At 37.6% G+C, this 20,621-nt stretch overlaps 1 protein-coding gene across 1 annotated transcript in view; it reads left to right on the forward strand.

Annotated features, from left to right (window-relative positions):
- rims4 (regulating synaptic membrane exocytosis 4) overlaps nucleotides 1–16,794 on the forward strand; it is a 41,666-nt gene extending 24,872 nt beyond the window's left edge. Inside the window, exons 3-6 of the mRNA XM_060867146.1 lie at nucleotides 7,330–7,442; nucleotides 7,982–8,083; nucleotides 13,250–13,389; nucleotides 15,687–16,794. Coding sequence (XP_060723129.1) covers nucleotides 7,330–7,442; nucleotides 7,982–8,083; nucleotides 13,250–13,389; nucleotides 15,687–15,905 — 574 coding nt within the window. The 3' untranslated portion in view covers nucleotides 15,906–16,794. The remainder of the gene's footprint in view (nucleotides 1–7,329; nucleotides 7,443–7,981; nucleotides 8,084–13,249; nucleotides 13,390–15,686) is intronic.
- The last annotated feature ends 3,827 nt before the right edge of the window (nucleotides 16,795–20,621 follow it).

Genomic DNA, 20,621 nt, shown 5'->3' on the forward strand with positions numbered 1-20,621 from the left:
TTTCAGATTTTTGCAACCACAGCACTGAGGTCACAGCTGTATTGCATTTATGTAAATTATTAAATATACCTAATGCCATAGCAGAGGTTTAAAGATGAAACATATACGAAAACCCATATATGTATATAAACATTTCTATAAAGGATTGGTAGTTGTTAGATAATTTCTTATGGAAACCAACAAAGGTTCAAGCATCACAGATGCTGGATTACCAGGAAATAAAATGAGAATAAAGACAATTATTTTGGCAGCTAGATCTTTTCCAAAATTATTTGATTTTCAATTATTTTATTTTCTGAAGTGCAAACCCTAAATGGGCCAAAGTAGGTGGCCCATATATGGAAATCCCTTATGCACCATTGGGGCAGCCCCCCAAATATCATAACTAGCAATTACCACCCCACAACTCGTAATGAAATGGCTCTCGTAATGAAATAAAAACACACAAAATCAATACATACACCTTAGACAGAGAGACAACTAGATAGAAAACTAACAGTCAAATTTAGTTTTTATATGAAATTAAAAATGTTGTGAAGCAAACCCATTAACAATTTGACCCCCCATGTTCAAACCAAACCTACCCATGCCTGAAGTATTTCTCTAGTTTACAGAGTTTGTGTCTGACAACATCAAGCCTTTCCTCACTGATGTGTAGAGATGAGCCGGATACTCGGCTGAAACGAGTATCCAGTACGGATAAAGCACTTCTGCCGAGTACGAGTATTATACGAGTAATACGAGTCAATATCTGTGCTCGGATTGAATGAAAATCATCATTGGGTAGCTATGTATTGTGTTGCTGTGTCTCGCTCTGCTCACTCACAGTCACACACAACAGCTCTCTGTCTCTCCCTGTCACTCGGGTTTGTGGGTCTTTTTCCGTTAACGTTTAGGGTTTCTTCAGCTTTTTACTTCGGGTTGTAACGTTAATAATATGTACTTACTAACCAGTAGAGTTCTGGTAAACGTGGGTTCGTTCAGACGTGGTGCTTTTTTGGTAGAATGCGATTCGCATTAAGACTCTGCCTATCAGAGATTTTTTTTTCTTTTTTTAAACCTTCAGCTGTTTCTAACCAGTAACCAGACACTGAGTGTCTGACACGTTTTTGCTGTATTTCATAAAAACATAAAGGTAGTAAGCTAGTGTTATAAATATTACAAATTAATTATAACCGGTTAAAGCCCCGCCCATTTCAAGACACACTTCCGGGTTAGGCCCCACCCACTCTGAGTACAGATACAGATACAGATAATTCATATGGTTAACAGCTATGGATACAGATACAGTTAATGCTGTACTCGCTCATCCCTACTGATGTGATTTCCTGATTTGACCATAGGTCCTGTTTTTTTGCCTTGCCTGTTTGTACGTTGTATTTTTTGTATTTAGAATATGCTTCATATTTTTGGATTGTTTTTGGATTATTATTAATATTAATAATACTCCCCCACCTGTGCTTGCACCTGCTTCTGTGAATTCTTCATGACAAATATTCATAAAATTTCAAGATGAATGCCTTGATCAATGAATATGAAGTAAGTTTGTTTTAAGAATCAATACTAATTAAACATTTTGTTCTAGTATGGTTTATTGTCAAAGCATCAAGCATGTTAAGTATGCATACAGCACATTTTTTAATGGTTTCCTGTCACAAAACAGTTGCCTCCATGGGAACAGAAATTATACCCAAATGCAAAGATAGCAAAAAAAAAGAGCAATTAAAAAGAGCAATTAACAAAAGCAATTAAAAAGAACAGAAATACAAACACAGTGAAACACTGGGTGAAAAACTTGCTGACGGAAATACAAAATTACAAACACAAAACCAAAAACATGAACAAAACCAGGAGACCAAGGACGAGGTAATCAGTAAAACATAAGGAGCAGGTGTCCAGAGGTGGGAACAGGATTAGAGGATCTGGTGGGGCAAACACACGTGAGAACACAAAACATAAACAAAAGCACATTTCACGAGACAAACAAATGCCTGAATGCTACTTGATGTTCTAGCAGGGAATTTACCAAGCCATAGTGATTCTAATTAGAAACTAGATTTGTAAAGTTCGTAACGACAAACTTTGATGTTGGCTTTGACTGTGCAAGTATTCGCAAATGCCGGTGCTTTTTGGAGGCGAGTGGACATAAGGGTCAGTGTTACTTTTGGAGGCAAGTGGACAGAAAGATAGGGTGCCAAAACATTTGGAGGCAAATGGAGACAGGCATGTGACATCATCCAAATACTCTTGAGGAAGTTCCTCGCATTGTGCTGAGTGTTTCGATACGTCACATGTCCATGTTGTGCTAATTATTGATTTTCACGTGACATCACGTGACGTCACATGACGTGACCAAAATACACGTGATGCAGTTCCCCTCATTGTGCTGAGTGTTTTGATATGTCACATGTCCATGACAAATTTATATATTTTTATATATAGATATATGAAAATATAGATGGAGAAATAATGTATATACATATGCAGAAATAAACATATAACAAATGTGTATGGTTTTTAAAGATTGTCTTTAAAGTGTCCAGGTGCATTATGGTGTGTAAAATGTATAAAGTTTTCTTATATAGTTTATACTTTTTTATTATGCTATTATTATTGTATTTTTTGCTTTTTTTTATACTTTTTATTCTTATACCGGACAGTTGCATAAAGCATTTCACTGCATGTCGTACCCTGTATGTATGTGTCAAATAAAATTTGATTTGATATGTGAAAACACACAAATTCTTCTGGCCAACAAGAGGTCAGGTGATGTAGCAAGACACATCAGCAAGGTAAAAAAAAGGCATCTACATCATTGAATCCCCAGATTTTTATTGTCTGAATGAAGACATACTGTACAGTGGTGTGAAAAAGTGTTTGCCCCTTCCTGATTTTTTATTTTTTTGCATGTTTGTCATACTTTAATGTTTCAGATCATCAAACAAATTTAAATATTAGTCAAAGATAACAAGTAAACACAACATTCAGTTTTTAAATGAAGGTTTTTGTTATTAAGGGAAAACAAAATCCAAACCTACATGGCCCTGTGTGAAAAAGTGCTTGCCCCCTAAACCTAATAACTGGTTGGGCCACCCTTAGCAGCAAGAACTGCAATCAAGCGTTTGCGATAACTTGCAATGAGTATGTCACAGAACTGTGGAGGAATTTTGGTCCATTCATCTTTGCAGAATTGTTGTAATTCAGCCACATTGGAATGTTTTCAAGCATGGACCACCTTTTTCATGCCACAGCATCTCAATAGAATTTAGGTCAGTACTTTGACTAGGCAACTCCAAAGTCTTCATTTTGTTTTTCTTCAGTCATTTAGAGGTGGACTTGCTGGTGTGCTTTGGATCAATGTCCTGCTGCAGAACCCAAGTTCGCTTCAGCTTGAGGTCACAAACAGATGGCCACACATTGTCCTTCGGAATTTTTTGGTAGACAGCAGAATTCATGTTTCTATTTATCACAGCAAGCCTTCCAGGTCTTGAAGTAGCAAAACAGCCCCAGACCATCACACTACCACCACCATATTTTACTGTTGGTATGATGTTCTTTTCTGAAATGCAGTGTTACTTTTACACCAGATGTAATGGGACACACACCTTCCAAAAATTTCAACTTTTGCCTCGTCAATCCACAGAGTATTTTCCCAAAAGACTTGGGGATCATCAAGATGTTTTCTGGCAAATCTGAGACAAGCCTTTATATTCTTTTTGCTCAGCAGCTTTTTTTTGTCTTGGAACTCTGCCATGCAGGCCATTTTTTCCCGGTCTCTTTCTTATGGTGGAGTCATGAACAATGAACTCAACTGAGACAAATGAGGCCTGCAGTTCTTTGGATGTTGTTGTGGAGTCTTTTGTGACATCTTGGAAGAGTCGTCGTTGTGCTCTTGGGGTAATTTTGGTCGGCCAGCCACTCCTTGGAAGGTTCACCACTGTTCCATTTTATCACCGTTTGTGGATAATGGCTCTCACTTTGGTTCGCTGAAGTCTCAAAGTTTTAGAAATGGCTTTCTAACCTTTTCCAGACTGATAGATCTCAATTACTTTCTTTCTCATTTGTTCCTGAATTTCTTTGGATCTCGGCATGATCTTTTGGTCTATGTCAATTTGTCAGTCAGGTCTTATTTAAGTGATTTCTTGATTGTAAACAGGTGTGGCAGTATGTGGCTAGAGAAATTGAACTCAGGTGTTTTTCACACAGAGCCATGTAGGTTTGGATTTTGTTTTCCCTTAATAATAAAAACCTTAATTTAAAAACTGCATGTTGTGTTATCTTTGACTAATATTTATTTTTTTTATTGATCTGAAACATTAAAGTGTGACAAACGTAGAAACAATAAAAAATCAGGAAGGGGCAAACACTTTTTCACACCACGGTATGCCCAATGTGTGGCAAGGTACACAGCATCTTGTTCCTTCTCTCAACGAAACAGGTACATAGATAAACTAAGTCTTTCCTTATTGAATGACTTTAACACTATTGAAACTCCAATACTGTTGCTGCCACACTAAGGATATACCTGTCCAACACCGCTGTGTGGCACTGGCACAGACAGTTGACTGCAGGCAGGATCCTTCAATCCTGAAGGACTTGGGATTTTGGAGTCCAACTGAAAAACCTGATAAATGTGTGCAGAGCGGAACAGCTTGCCTTAGCACAAATATCATGCAAAAGTGCACCATTGGCAAGAGCCCTGGAAGATTTTATATTCCTAATGGAGTTGGTAATGACCCCTAGAGGTGAAGCTATTCCACTGGCCATTAGACAGAGTGATAGCATCTGTAACCCAATGAGAATGGCACTTCTTACTGACCACATTACCTCTGCTGCCACCACCAGAGCCTACCAAAAGTTGGGAGGAATAACATCACTGGTGTGAAGAGTGGACATAGATCCTAAGAGCCTGGACTAGACATAATAGATGAAGCCTACCTTGCTACAGAAAAAAATGAGGCAGAGAAATGAAGGCATGCAAGATGACCAGCTGGCACTTTCAGAAACTTTCAGTCTAGGGTGCCGAATAGCTTTGTCCATGCCAGGAGCAAAGTCTAAGCAGGAGAAAGCTGCTGACAGGGCCTGTACAGTATATTTCCTATTTTGAATGAAGGTAATGCTAGGGGAAGAGCCACTTTGAGTAAGTAAAAAGCTAAAAACTTGCCTCAGCTAACCCTTCCTGGACCACTGAAAGATTCCAAGGAGGAACTTACTGTATGCCCTGCAGATAGCTGTCTGGCTCCAAGCAAAATGAACGAAACCAGGGAATTCCTCCCAATGGAAGCACTCAGATATGCCCTCAAGGGTTAAGAGGCTTATCCTACAGAGAAGTGCTTTTCAACTGGGCTGGGTTCAGGTGGCATTGTTCACACCATGATGCAAACAGCTGTGATTTTAGGGCATGCAGTTTCCTTCTGGTGGAGAGCTCTGGAACATAGAATTGTCTTACGAGACTAGAATCTATGAGCTGATGCCGCTAATATACAGTATATGTAAAAATTTAAGGACAAATTGTTATTAATCATGTACCACTGAGTATTTATAGGCAAGTTTTATCTTATTTAATTTCTTTGTAAGTAAGTTAAAGAATTTGTGGGTAATATGTCTTTGTGGTTAACATGATTACTTCTTTGTGAGAAGTATAACTTCATATATAATATAAAATGTCATGTGAAACACTTGTTTCAGGTTATGTTTATAACCCAGTTCCCTGAGAAGGGAATGAGATGCTGTGTCATGGCTTGACTCTATGAGATCCTCCCTTGTGAAGCTGGTGTATGAAGTTCATGTGAAAACATGGCAATTTTAATTGATTGTAGGGGTCAGGTGATGTAGCAGTGTGTTTTAGTAAGACCATTAAAGGGCATCTACATCACGTATCCTCAGAATCTAATTGACTTTAGGAAGATGTTGACTTTACGAAGATATGACAAGCAATGCAGTGTCTCGCTCCCTCAGTGAACCGTGATACATACATAATTTGAGATGTTCCCTTTAAAGACAACTCAATGATATGTCATGTCCTGACACTATGGGAATGCCAATACCAAAGCTGGTATAGCCGCTACGTGCACCGTAAGTGTAGCGGGGTCAGACTCACTGAGAGGCTTTCCTGTGGGAACCCCAGCACTGTATTGTTCAGGTGCAAGTGGTGCTGCTTGCCCCATGTAGAGAACAGCCTCCATATTCGGGCATGTTGATTCCGAGTGGAGAGAGCTCTAGAATTCCAGATGAATAGAGTTCTATGAAATCAGCCGAGAGCAAAAGATTCCACATTTCTGGCCAGGGATGAATGATGGCTCTCTGCAACTTAGACAAATGGTCCCTTTGGTTGGGAGTCTCCCAAGGAGTGGTATTGATTAGGAATATTAGGTCTGAGAACCAGATGTAGGAGGGCCAGTGGGGAGTGTATCACAGGAAGCAAGAGCAGACACAACCAGCACAGGTTCCACTCATTTGTTCAATAAATTAACATGAAACATTTGAGTGTTTGCTTGCTTACAGACAGTACTAAATAGGTCCCACTCTTTTTAATACCATTAACTCACACTATAGTGGTGGGGGCATTGGGTGGGCTGGCTGCATGGAACCTATACCCTGCCAGCCAGGGCTAGGGGCCGGCCAAGGGGCCTGGTTTGGTGGGTATAGAACGTAGTCAGTCCTTCTGAGCATGAGAATTGCTCCCAAACTGGTAGATTCACCAATGGAATTTTGCCGCTGCATTTACCACATAGTACCCAAAGCGTCAGCATCTTGTAGTTCTCTGCCTACTTTTAGTTACTGCAGTCCAGTATTAGTAGTGAAAGTACTTCTCAATTTTTATTAAGCTGGTTTCTCTCATCTCTCTTTTACTGAAACAGACAATTGTGTGTCATAAGCATAATACTTAGACCCAAAGGAAGCATATGTAGGAAAAAATCAGTTAGACTGCCTTGTAAACCTAAACACCAAACTTTACCTAAGCTATCTGTGTGCAACGAATTCTGACTTAGCTATAAGCATAATTGCTGTAATAGTTATAATGCATGGCAGCATTTACATACATACTGTAGTAATTTAAAGCTGCTAATCATTTTCTACTGTAGTTACTGAAGTTACTGTAGATATGCTTTTATACTTACAAAGTGTACTTGTATTTATACTGTGAAGGGAATACCTCTACCTCTGTCTTTTGAATAATTATATATTTTGAAAATGAACACAAAAGATTAAGTCAAAATAAAGATCTCAGAACAGAAGTCTATATTTATTAATTTTATATTTTATTGATGATAGGGACACATAATAAAATATTGAATAATTAACATAGCCTTGTGCTTTCCCTTCCAGTCTACATTTTAGTGGAGTGTGTCTGGCTTCAGATGCTCAGTTCAGTGATTTTTTGGATGGCATGGGCCCAGCACAGTTTGTGGGAAGACAGACATTGGCCACAACCTCAATGGGTAAGTTTTTGTTATTTTAATTGCGTGATCCATGTTAATGTTGCATTTACATTAATACATATAAAACCAAAGAAATAACAACATATGGCAGACATGTTCTCTTAAAGCATCTTACAAATGTAGGTAAAATCACTATTTGGCCAACAGTTTGTGGATACCTGACCATCACATCCATATGTGGGCCTTCCCTAAATTGTTAGCACAAAATTAGAATTATACAACTGTATTTTTCTCTGTGCTATATAAGTATTATTTCCCTTCACTTAGTCCTAAACTCCACCCCACTGTGTGGGGGTGGGGCTGGGGAGGGAGGTGGATGTGTGTGTGTCGGTTGGTAATCGGCTACATCTTGAATGGGATGTTCAAACAAGCATATGAATGTCATATCAAAGAATGAAGGTCAGAACCCCAAACTTTTTGCCACATAATGTACATAACTGTTAAAGGAACTACTACAAGAATAAGTTCACTGCAAAAAAAAGTTTGTGCATTTTGCACTCAAATGTATTGATACAGTGCATTTATGTGTGTGCATTTAGGTGATGTGGAGATAGGGCTGATGGAAAGGAATGGACAGTTGGAGGTTGAAATCATTAAGGCTAGAGGACTTATCATCAAACCTGGCTCCAGAGGTCCTCCAGGTGAATCACTTATCAAATAAAGTCGGCTTTCTTTTTAAGACAACTTGTAATATACTACTCCACTGTAATATACTACTACTACTGTAATATAAGAGCTTGTGCCTCTTTTAGTTAGGTACTTAGAAAAAGATGGAAAAACAAAACAAAGATAAAACAACAAATTTTCACCCTTTGTGTGCTAAATCACTTTAAAGCACTTCAAACTAAATCATTAACTTTAATGCCTTATTTTCAACTCTGTGGCTCCTCTGTGGTTCTTTGTCTCTGTCTGTGTGTGAGTAATATGCACATGCTACTTGTGTGCAGGCGCAATCTCTGTGCAGGTCAGATGTGCCACCTCTTCATAATAAAGGTTTCTATAGGCACAATAACAAAAAACAAGGAAATATAATTTCTTAATTAAATAAGCACATAACTAATTTCAACTAGAATTATAACAAGTAATATTAGAAGAACATAAGTCCCCCAGGTGGTCTAATGGCAGGATCCAGTGCTTTCATTGCCAAGGCCCGGGTTCAATTCCTGGACACTAACCATGCCACTGAAGAGTTAAATCTCGATGCCGGACCCAAGCCCGGATAAAACTTGTCGGGTTGCGCAGGATGGGCATCCGGCATAAAATCCTGTGCCAAATCTAATATGTGGACCACGCGATCTGCTGTGGTAACCCCGAACAGGAAACAGCCAAAGGAAAAATAAAAATTAGAACATATAAAACTTCAAACTAAACAATAACTGAGGGTTATATACCCTCTACCAAATCACGAGTGACTATGAACATCAAATTATTTCACTAAACATTTCACTATGAATTGCTTAACACAAAGGATATGTAAAGATGTTCAAGCTGCCTCAAGCAGCAGAACCAGCTTCTGGAGTCAACTACTGATGGCTTGTTCACATGTTTACCATCCTTTCCCAGCTTTCTATATCCAATTCAAATTTTTACTCTTCTCACCAGACGATCCGTGTCAAGAGACTGAACTTCTGCCAAGCACTACTCATTTCTGGGCACATCTGCTTTCTCCAAGACTATATCTCCAAACTACAGGTTCCTTCTTGGTGAAAGTCATCACTGTCTGGTTGCAATATTAGACACATACTTCTATTAGACACCTACACCAACAACTCCAGCTGTCAAGTACTGGACCTAACGTTATCTTTTGCATCTATCATCATCTTAGCTCCAACAAAATTAGTACCTTAGTCACACCTTCTCTGCTGAACTTCTCCTCTGATAGCAATAAAACAGCACAGGTCATTAATAAAGGTATCCATGGACAGGTCATCCAGCATCTCAATGTGGACACCTTTACAACAAAAACATGTCAAATATAGTCCATACCTTTTGTATGATTTGTGCCCTTGCTTGGTGATAAATGGAACAAAACAATCCATTCCACAATAAGTGAATGGAGGCGATGGGTCTGTAAGCTTTGAGGGCAGTTTGGCCATTTTTTGTTCTTCTGGTAGTCTGCGAAGCTTACAACACTTTACACACTGGCGCACAAAGGAGGCAACATCTTCCGGACCTGATCTTGTTTATAGTAAGGCCTTTACCCTGATGTCCAGTTTTCTCATGACAATCAGTAATCAGGTGTCACCTTTTGAGGGAACTCGATTCTGTGTCAGGGCTGATGCTATGGGAACACTTTGAGGAAGTGGTGTCTGAAGCTCTGTGTGCACAGATGCCAATTTAATGGCTTGGGAAGGACATGTGATGAAGTGATTATGCACCAGCGAGTCCATATACTGTAAGGGCATTTACGTCACATTGCTCCTGCTTCTTTGTCTTCAGGAAGTGCTCTGTGTATGTTGGTGTCTATTGTCTGTATTGTAGTCTAAGACTAGGGCAAAAGAAGATATATAAAGACTAGGGTCTTTTCTTCTTTATCATGGAATCGGCTGTACTCTAATGAGCGATTGCTTTTTGCAATCTCCGCTCTTGCTGGCTGCATTCCAGGCTGGAGTTCTGTGTCTGTTGAGGCAGCACGTGAGCTTCTGTCATGGAAGTTGCAGGTTAAGTTAGTGGGAAAGAACGAGAAACAGGTGAGCCCTTTTACTTGTCCTCTCCGCTGACTCTGATATCTTCCCTTCAACCCCAGGAGCTCTCTTTGCGATTTCTCCTGACTTGAAAGAAGATCTATCACGCTTTGTCGCTAAGCTCAATCCGCTCTTGGTTGGCTGTACTTCTGACTTCTCCGCCTTCAATTGGAAGGCATGTATCAATGATTACTAAGAGAGTTGAATGCCTTTCCCATAAGATGTTCAGTCTTGTTGGAGGTGACAAGATTGTCGACACTCAGGCCTCTTGAAGCATAGTCAGCTTGATTTTCATCCGAAGAAATATATTGCGACTGTTAGGGAGTTGTTCTGCAATTGATTTTCTGAACTCTATTTGCAACAAATGCGTGGAAGTGCTGAGCTTCATTGCCAATGTAACCCAATACACCCTGGAATCAGTCCAAAAATATGCCTCAGGATGTGCAAGGTCCATCACTTTCTTTGACATATCATCCACTGCATCGATGAGCAATGAACACCTTTTCCATTCTTGATTCTGAGGTAGGAGCACTGGCCTTACCCATTTGCGTTCACTATTCATAAATGGTCATTTAGGCTGGTTCCGTTGTATTGTTTAAAGCAGTCTAAGACTATTTGAATTTTTTATGGCTTCTTTGAGTGGTACACTCTGTGGTATGGGATGTACAATTCATTCTCCATTCGAGATGCTAAACTCTCACAACTGCAAGAGGCTGTTTAAAAGGAAGTGGCATTTCCAAGTGCTGGTCCTTGTTCAATTTGATGTTCTCTTCTAGTTTATCTGTGACACCACCCTTATGTTTTCATTGGTATCTTTAAAATCCAATTCTAATACTCGAATGAGATCTGTAGGGCTTGCAGAGGGAATTTCCTTAACAGACACTCTGTTTACTGTACACCACTCATTACATGATGTTGTGAGGAAGGGGCCACAATACTCCATCCCAGATCTGTGCATATAGCATATGGCTCATTGTCTGCTCCAAGAATCACTTCTCTGGTTGCCAAAGCTCTGTGACAATTATATTCTTTCAATAGGCGAATCTTGCAGTCTTGAAGTCGGGGGATGTTTCCAGTGTCTTGCTGTCTCACTTGTGAAGATAGATCACAGGGATACATTCCTTTGTGTATGCCGGAGGAAGCTCTAGGACTGCCTTAGAATTAAAGCCTCTGATTCTGAGACCAGACACTCTTTCACTTGACATCAAGGTATCTTTTCCCACCATAATAGTAAGCAAAACTAGACATTTCTTTACATTGAGGCCTTGACTTGAATTAGGTTCTACAAAGACGGTGCCACCTTGTGAGGACAAAGACACAGGAACAATCATGGAAGTATTAGCAGATGTATTTTCTGATTCTACACTCAAAGATGTCGTAACAACTTTCTTGAGTGCATTCTCAGAGTTCTAAACTGGGGATGGCTTTACTCTTAATAAAACTGTCACCATGCAAACAGGGGGATGTCTTCCCTTGCATGTATTACAGATATGTCTGTGATGAGTTTCTGGGACTGTGACCGAGCTTTAGGCGTCTATAGTGCAACTTTGTGTACTTGATAAAGTGTCTCCATTCTTCAAGAGACTTTGAAGTTTATTTAGAACAGGTGTAAATTTGATGTGCACTGTCTTGACAAAACAGGCACGATTTAGTGACTTTAGTAGTGGGTCTTGACACGTGAGCCTCAGTTGACATGAAGCTGGTAAAATCATGAAGGATTTGGAATTCTTGAGTCTCACTCAGTGCATTCAGGAAATCAGAGAAACCCATAAATCCAAGATTGCTGAAGAAATTGTTCAGCATTCTTAGAATGAATCTTCTGAGATTTTCTCTAAATGCTCTCTGTATCATAGGCTGTTCATAACAATCTTGAAGTCTTTTCCATGCATCCTTGTGGGCTTCTTCATCGGTTCTGTAAAAGATGCCTTCTAAAGCTCTAGGCAAGCAGGACAAATGTCATATGTCATATTTCTTCAGGCAATACAGCTTATCTGATGAGGAAGCATGTCTTTTATTGATGAGTGATTGGAACGATGCTTTCCACTAAGTAAAATGAATGGTGTCGCCATATCAATATGCAATATCAAGGCTGGAAGTCTATAATCAAGAACCAAGCATTAAGTCTGCTTGCTTCTTGATTATAGACTTCCAGCCTTGATATTACTGCTCTTATCTTATGTTGTCTCTCTAACTCATCGTTTTGAGCATCAAGATCTCTCTTTTGCCACTCTTCCGAAAGCTGTGTTTTTTTTTCTTTAGTTTCCTTTCCTTCTGAAGCACTTCATATTATGCTTCCTTTGCTGCCAGTTTGGCTGCTGCTTTACTCATTTAACCAGCACCAATGATCTCACTGAAGACTGACATAGGTTTACTAGACCTAAAGCTGGATCCAGAGGTCGAGGCTGTTGATATATACACAGAGTGGGCATAGTCTTGAAAAAGCCGCTTACAAAGACTGTCATACCCTTGCACTGTCAAAGTTCCCATCAGTGTTGAACTCCCCTCACAAGTAATTTTCATAGTGACCTTTGCTACAGCTTCACATTAATCAATCCGTCATCTGGTCTTACTTTTTGGAGTCTTGAACCGTATCACATATGTTCATGAACTTATTCCTTTCCTTCTCCAAATTGTCTATAAGTATTACAAGGTCTCTCTCAGAAATGTCTGATTTCAGCTGCTCTTTTGCCCTACAAGCCTTTTCAGAGCCTTTTGGGCCTCCTCATCTTGATAGACAAGCATTTTTTCTGTTGGGATCTGTTTGCTCCTCTCCATCTGTTCCTTCATGAAGGACTTCCATCTGCAGAGTGCCACAACTGTACATCAATCTTGTCTGAGCAGCGTTGACATCAGTGTCTTAATTGGACAATGAAAGCGCTTACTGTAGTAGCCTAGTTAAATTAAAGGTATTTGACTCCTCTGATGTTCGTCTGATGTCACTTTGCATTTATCTTTCTCCTTTGACTACACAATACCACTCCACACCATGTGCCTTTTTTCAAAATCTTTTTGTTTATTATTTTTTTTATTTCACCCATCCTTTTGCAGTTCTGCCCCACAGTTTGTATACCTATGCTCCAAATGCTTGTGTAACTCACACTTACAGTTATTTCATCTTTTTAGCGGCATACATAAAAGTGTATCTTCTGGAGAATGGTGTATGCATAGCCAAAAAGAAGACAAAGTCTGTTCGGAAGTCACTGGATCCTCTTTACAACCAGGTCCTTGTATTCTCTGCGAGACCACAGGGAAAGGTTGTGCAGGTAACAATATAAAAATGAGTGTGACATTATAGTAGAGATTTTACACTGAAAAGTATATATGAAACTGAGATTAAACCACATAATAAAAAAAATAGAATATTGCATTGAGTTCTAAGTAGTCTTGTTTTACTTTACATTTACTATAGCATTCAGTAGCCATGATAATAGTGATGCAAATAATGTTGTCTATTTCTGAGAACTAAAAACAAGAAACACTTTTTTTTTCAAGATCCTCAGTGAAAAAATTAACAATTCTTTATAGTTTCCCCAGTGTATAATTTCAGTGGAAATGCAATAAACATTATGGACTTGAAGTGAGTGCATTGATTAAAAAAGAGCATGTCACAATGCAGCACTGCAAATAAACTTCAAATAAAAAAGGGTGGTCAAAACAGTAAAATATTGTCACAAACAGCTGTTATTGGGTCTGACCACATATAGCAAAGATTGCCCCCAGTTCCTTCTTGTTGCCAAGCAACAATGAGCAATAAATATTACAAATAACATTATTTCATAAGGAAAATTTTATTTAAGTGTATGAAATGATGCTGATAGCAGTTTGGTTGAAAGTGGTCATATTTGACAGATTTGTCAGAAAGTGGTCATATTTGACATTACAGATTTGTAAAACAGTTCAGATCAGCAAGTTGTTTCTTGAGAAACAGCCATTTGAACTTAGGTCTGCCCCACTGATACCCATACACAAAACTTTGCAAACCTCCTCATAACAATGGGCTGAACATACCTTTTATGTTTCATGTGTATAGGGTTTTCAGCAACTGGTAAACACCTTGAACCATGCTATATAATACCAAGTTAGCATCAGATCTTGAATTTTCAGTGATATGCTCACAGAGCATTTGCCACATAGCACCAAATCTACTGGTGTGATGTTTGATTACAGACTCAATATTGCAGATCACCACCAGGCTCTGCAGATTACTGTGGTAGAAAATACCTGTCAACAATGAGTTTGGTGACAAAAGATGCATGTTAATTAGAGGCATTCTTCCAAATTTACAGTGGTGTGAATTAGTGTTGGCCTCTTCCTGATTTTTATTTAAAAAACTGCATGTTGTGTTTACTTGTGTTATCTTTGACTAATATTTAAATTTGTTTGATGATCTGAAACATTATAGTGTGATAAACATGCAAAATAAAAAATAAGGAAGGGTAAACACGTTTTCACACCACTGTATATGACACCTATAAGACATTTTATGGACATTATTATTATTATTATTATTATTATTATTATTATTATTATTATTAATCTTATGTGAATGGAAAAAACACATGCTGACAGCACAAAAGCTGGCAGAGTTTGCTTGAAAATGATATATGTAACATGAATTTACACCTGTCCTGATTTACACCTGTTTTTGGAATTACATAATTTATACCTGTATTTGGAATGTACACAATCACACGCAAAACAAATGTTATTAATTGCCAAAACTATGCAAAATGGGAATGTTTAATCGAAATTTCATTTCTCCACAGTATTTTTGAATGGATGGCCTTGCCTTAAATGTATCACCTCAAATAACTCAACACACAGCCATTAATGTCTAAACTGCTGGCCACAAAAGTGAGTACACCCCTAAATAAAAATTTGCCATGAGGTGCCATGTTGAACTTCCAGTGTCCAGTTTGGGAGAGTGAGAGCGATAACACCAAATTTAACACCTGCTCCCCATTCACACCTGAGACCTTGTAACATTAATGAGTTACATGACACCAGGAAGAGAAAATGGCTAATTGAGGTTAATTTAGACATTTTCACTTAGGTGTGTATTCACTTTTGTGGCCAGTGGTTTAGACATTAATGGCTGTGTGCTGAGTTATTTTGAGGGGAAAGCAAATTTACACTGTTATACAAGCTGTACACTCACTACTTTACATTGTAGCAAAGTGTCATTTCTTCAGTGTTGTCACATGAAAATATATAATAAAATATTTACAAAGATGTGAGGGCTGTACTCACTTATGTGAGATACTGTATAAAGGCAATTGCATGTTAATCCTGTTGGCAAATAAAAAAGAAGTCAAAAGTCGTGCCACTGGACCATTTCTTTAAATAAAACAAAGGTACTTAATCTTTTTTTTTATTATTATTATTTCTGCAGATAATCTTCAAAATACACAGAAAAATATCTCAATACAGTCACAATATAGTAAAAAGAATAATATTGTCTGTGAGGATGAATATTTTATGGAGGCACTGTATAAATGAAGTGCTATATGAATAAGTGATATTTGAAAACACTCAACATGAACATTACTGTCCTTCACAGATCATTGTTTGGGGAAACTACGGCCGAATGGATCGTAAGTGCTTCATGGGTGTGGCCCGTATTTTATTGGAGGAATTGGATTTGACAAGCATGGTGATTGGCTGGTACAAGCTTTTCCCCACCTCCTCTATGGTGGACCCCACTATGGCACCACTCATTCGCCACTCATCACAGCTCTCACTGGAGAGCACAGTTGGACCATGCTGTGAACGCTCATAAGACAAAGTGCAAAGTTTTGTTTTCCTTGTAAGGGCTCTCAAGGCCCTTGACCTTAGAGGGCTGCTTGTGCATGACTGTAGCAGCTATCTGGGGCCTACCAGAATACTCTAGAATTACACAGAAATTTTAGAAAGTAATCATGCCTGTAGAAGTGTTCTTTTTTATTGCACTTGGCAGACCAAAAATGTAACAAAGGACTAACTGGCAGTGGAATCATAATTCACAATAATTTAATTGGATTTACTTTGTCTGCTCTTCATCAGGGATGTCCGTACCTTGCTGAACATGAGTATGGCATTGTTTGAGAGGATATACATGATTTGTCTTGGCTTATTCATTGTTATTAAATGTTAAAATGTTGCATTTTTTGTTTTGCAATACACAGCAATACGCCACTAATAATGTTTATCAGTTTGTGTATAAAAAGCAGTACAGAAGAAATTAGTGGATACTAACATATGTCACAGAAATAATGCTTAAGAATTATATGGATTAGATAAAAATACTTGTTATTGGTACTTGGCTCACTCATTCACTTGCTTTTTCCCTTCTTGTTTTAATTGTACTTGTCATAACATTGCTCACATATCAGAAGCTAACTGATTTAACTGATCAGGTGCACACAGGATTTAAAATGGTCATAACTTTAGTTGTTATTGTTACCAATAATTCTATATATTCTAGTTGAGGATTTTTTGGGATGCTGAGAATTGTCACAAGGAAAAAAAATAGTTTTATTCTAGGTGTAAGAGTTAAAAAAATATTAGAATACCAGAAAAAAAGCGTTCCTGGGACAAATGTAAGTAAATATCTGTCACTGCTTTATGTACTGGTATAGGCGTGCACTTTATGTGGATTTTCTTTTACATAACTGTTTGTCAAGTGTGAGTGGGCCAATTAACACTATTATTATTATTATTATTATTATTATTATTATTATTTTAAACCTTTAATGTTGCAAATACAGAACTTTCGGTAGCAATGTTATAGCATTATGTGGTAGCATATGCATAAAAGGATTTCTGGCTTACCAGAATATAAGATCTAGAGCAAATCATTTTAAAAACAAATCTCAGTACTAGCTGAGTATGTAGCAGCTGACCTATATAAATTAAACATGAATATTTTATTGCATTGCATTATTTTTTTCATTATTTGCAAAGGAAATTATTCACAGTGGTAAAATATAATTGAATAGAGAAAAGTAAAACAAATAAAGAAGGTTCAATACATAAAAAGAACTTTGATTAATCAAGTTAAATTAAATTACTAGTTTTAATTGTTTGGTTTGTATACATACATACATACATACATACATACATACATACATACATACATACATACATACTTACATACTTACATAAAAACACATAACACACACGTGTGTGTATATATACAAAACCGATTCCAAAAAAGTTGGGACACTACAAATTGTGAATAAAAACAGAATGCAATGATGTGGAAGTTTCAAATGTCAATATTTTATTCAGAATACAGCATAGATGATATATCAAATGTTTAAACTGAGAAAATGTATCATTTTAAGGGAAAAATAAGTTGAAGTTTTCCACTGTGTGGCATCCGCTCTACTTTTTATAACAGTCTGCAAACGTCTGGGGAGACAAGCTGCACAAGTTTAGGAATAGGAATGTTGTCCCATTCTTGTCTAATACAGGCTTCTAGTTGCTCAACTGTCTTAGGTCTTCTTTGTCACATCTTCCTCTTTATGATGCACCAAATGTTTTCTATGGGTGAAAGATTTGGACTGCAGGCTGGCCATTTCAGTACCCGGATCCTTCTTCTACGCAGCCATGATGTTGTAATTGATGCTGTATGTGGTCTAGCATTGTCATTTTGGAAAATGCAAGGTCTTCCCTGAAAGAGACAACATCTGGATGGGAGCATATGTTGTTCTAGAACTTGGATATACCTTTCAGCATTGATGGTGCCTTTCCAGATGTGTAAGCTGCCCATGCCACACGCACTCATGCAACCCCATACCATCAGAGATGCAGGCTTCTGAAGTGAGCGCTGATAACAACTTGGGTTGTCCTTGTCCTCTTTAGTCCGGATGACATGGTGTCCCAGTTTACCAAAAAGAATTAGTCTGACCACAGAACAGTTTTCCACTTTCCACAGTCCATTTTAAATGAGCCTTGGCCCAGAGAAAACGGCTGCGCTTCTGGATCATGTTTAGATATGGCTTTTTTTTTTTTACCTACAGAGTTTTAGCCGGCAACGGTGAATGGCACGCTGGATTGTGTTCACCGGCAATGTTTTCTGGAAGTATTCCAGAGTAGCATTCCTGTACAGTATGTGATGCAGTGCCGTCTAAGGGCCCGAAGATCACGAGATTGTACCAGATTCTCTAAATCTTTTTATGATATTATGCACTGTAGATGATGATAACTTCAAACTCTTTGCAATTCCTGAGAAACTCATTTCTGATATTGCTCCATTATTTTTCGCCGCAGCATTGGGGGAATTGATGATCCTCTGCCCATCTTGACTTCTGAGAGACATTGCTACTCTGAGAGGCTCTTTTTATACTCAATCATGTCGCCAATTGATCTAATAATTTGCAAATTGGTCCTCCAGCTGTTCCTTATATGTACATTTAACTTTTCCGGCCTCTTATTGCTACATATCCCAACCTTTTTGGAATGTGTAGCTCTTATGAAATCTAAAATGAGCCAATATTTGGCATGACATTTCCAAATGTCTCACTTTCAACATTTGATATGTTATCTATATTCTATTGTGTGAATAAAATATAAGTTTATGAGATTTGTAAATTATTGCATTCCTTTTTTATTTACAATTTGTACAGTGTCCCAACTTTTTTGGAATTGGGTTTGTATATATATGGAAATATATATATATATATATATATATATATATATATATATATATATATATATATATATACACACACACATTTGGGAAATAAATATTCAACACATTTATTTATTAAACACAGTTCCATTACAGCAATTCACAGGAAATTTCAATGCAATTCTCAAGAAATCTACACAGATTGGTCGCACAGTATATATTAAAAGAAGTCCACTTATCCATGTTAAAATGGAAGGTTTTGTGATGTGAAAAATTAAACTAAGAGCAGGTTAGAATCACAATTTCTAAAATGCCTAAAATTACAATGCCTAAATGCCTGAATTACAATGCCTGAACTCAGAAACCTAAGGAAATAATGAAAACTAAAAAGGTACAACATAAACTGTTTGCATATGTGTGCACAACTTTTTATAAATGGAGATGTAACTGTGGTGAGAATGAACCAATAACACTTAAACTTATCTTCAAAAATAATTTTCATATAGCTGTCATCACCAGTGAAATTATTGTGATTAAATAAATTAATTATCAGCTGTTTCTGCAGGAGATTCTTCGCATCTTATTGATTTTCTCAGACTGCTGAAGCCATGGTACACAAAGAGCTTGTATGTATGCTTTGGCATCTCACTTGTTGGAAAGTATAGATCATTAGAGGGGTTTAAACAAATTTAAAAAAACATTGCATATCCCATGGAACACCATAAAGGACATCATCAAGAACTGGACATCCCTCTACAATTTATAAAAGCTAGGCTGCCAAGAAACCTACAAAAACATTAAAGGAGCTGCAGGAATATCTGATAAGTACTGATTACACTTTGCATTTGAAAACAAACTCTTAAATACTTTCCATGTCTGGGCTATGGGTATTTGGGTAAATTGATATAAGCCCTTGATTGCAAAAAAACACCAACACCAGATCAACTAAGTCACCTAAACTAAGTAACTAAATGAGACCAATTCCAAAAGGTATCTTTGTGCAAAAAAGCACATTATTAAAATGCTAAAGTAATAACACATTTTTTACATCAGTAAAACCAGCCAAGAAAATTGTAGATTTTTTTAATTTTTTTATCATTTACACACATACATTCTTCCATATATCTCAGGTGCACTTTCATGCCACTGAACAACACTGAACCTATTGTCATGTTCATGAAACCAGTTTTAGATGACTTTTGCTTTATAAATTGGTTCATTATCATGCTGGTGGTAGCCATTTGAAGATGGTTAAATTGTGGCCATGAAGGGATGTTATTGGGTCCAAAGCATGCCAAAACATTCCTCAAACCATAACACCCCCTTGTTCAACCTGGAAAGTTAACACAAAGCTGAGAGAGTTCATGCTGTTGGATCCAAATTTTAAAAATGTCTTAAATGTCTGATGCTGGTGAACATGCCTACTGCAGCCTTAGCCTCCAAGTGGAACCTGATGTGGTTTTCTGCTTTTGTAGCCCATCCACCTTAAATATTTACGTGCATTTTTCTACCTAGTTTTATTCAAGGGGTGTGCACACTTTTCCCTAAAAACATTTATATGTATGTTGGTTTCTTTATCACATTAAAGATTCAAAATAACTGACATGATTCAGTTTTCAGTGTTTCGAATTCAATATTTGTTTCACAAGCATCAAAAACTTGCAATTTAACAAGGGTGTTTAAACCTTTTATATCCACAGTAGCAAAAGGAGAAATATATATTTGGTTTTACCTCATTAAAGTGATTAAATTACATGTTCAATTTCTGTCTTTTTAATCAGAGGTTTATGTATAAATGCAGTTGCATGTTGATCCTCTTTGCACCTAACAAAGTAGTCAATATTAGTACCACAGGACCTCTGTGTGTAGCTGATGGGTTCT

This window comes from Tachysurus vachellii, chromosome 4 (genome assembly GCF_030014155.1).
Source record: "Tachysurus vachellii isolate PV-2020 chromosome 4, HZAU_Pvac_v1, whole genome shotgun sequence".
In the NCBI taxonomy this organism is placed as follows: domain Eukaryota; kingdom Metazoa; phylum Chordata; class Actinopteri; order Siluriformes; family Bagridae; genus Tachysurus; species Tachysurus vachellii.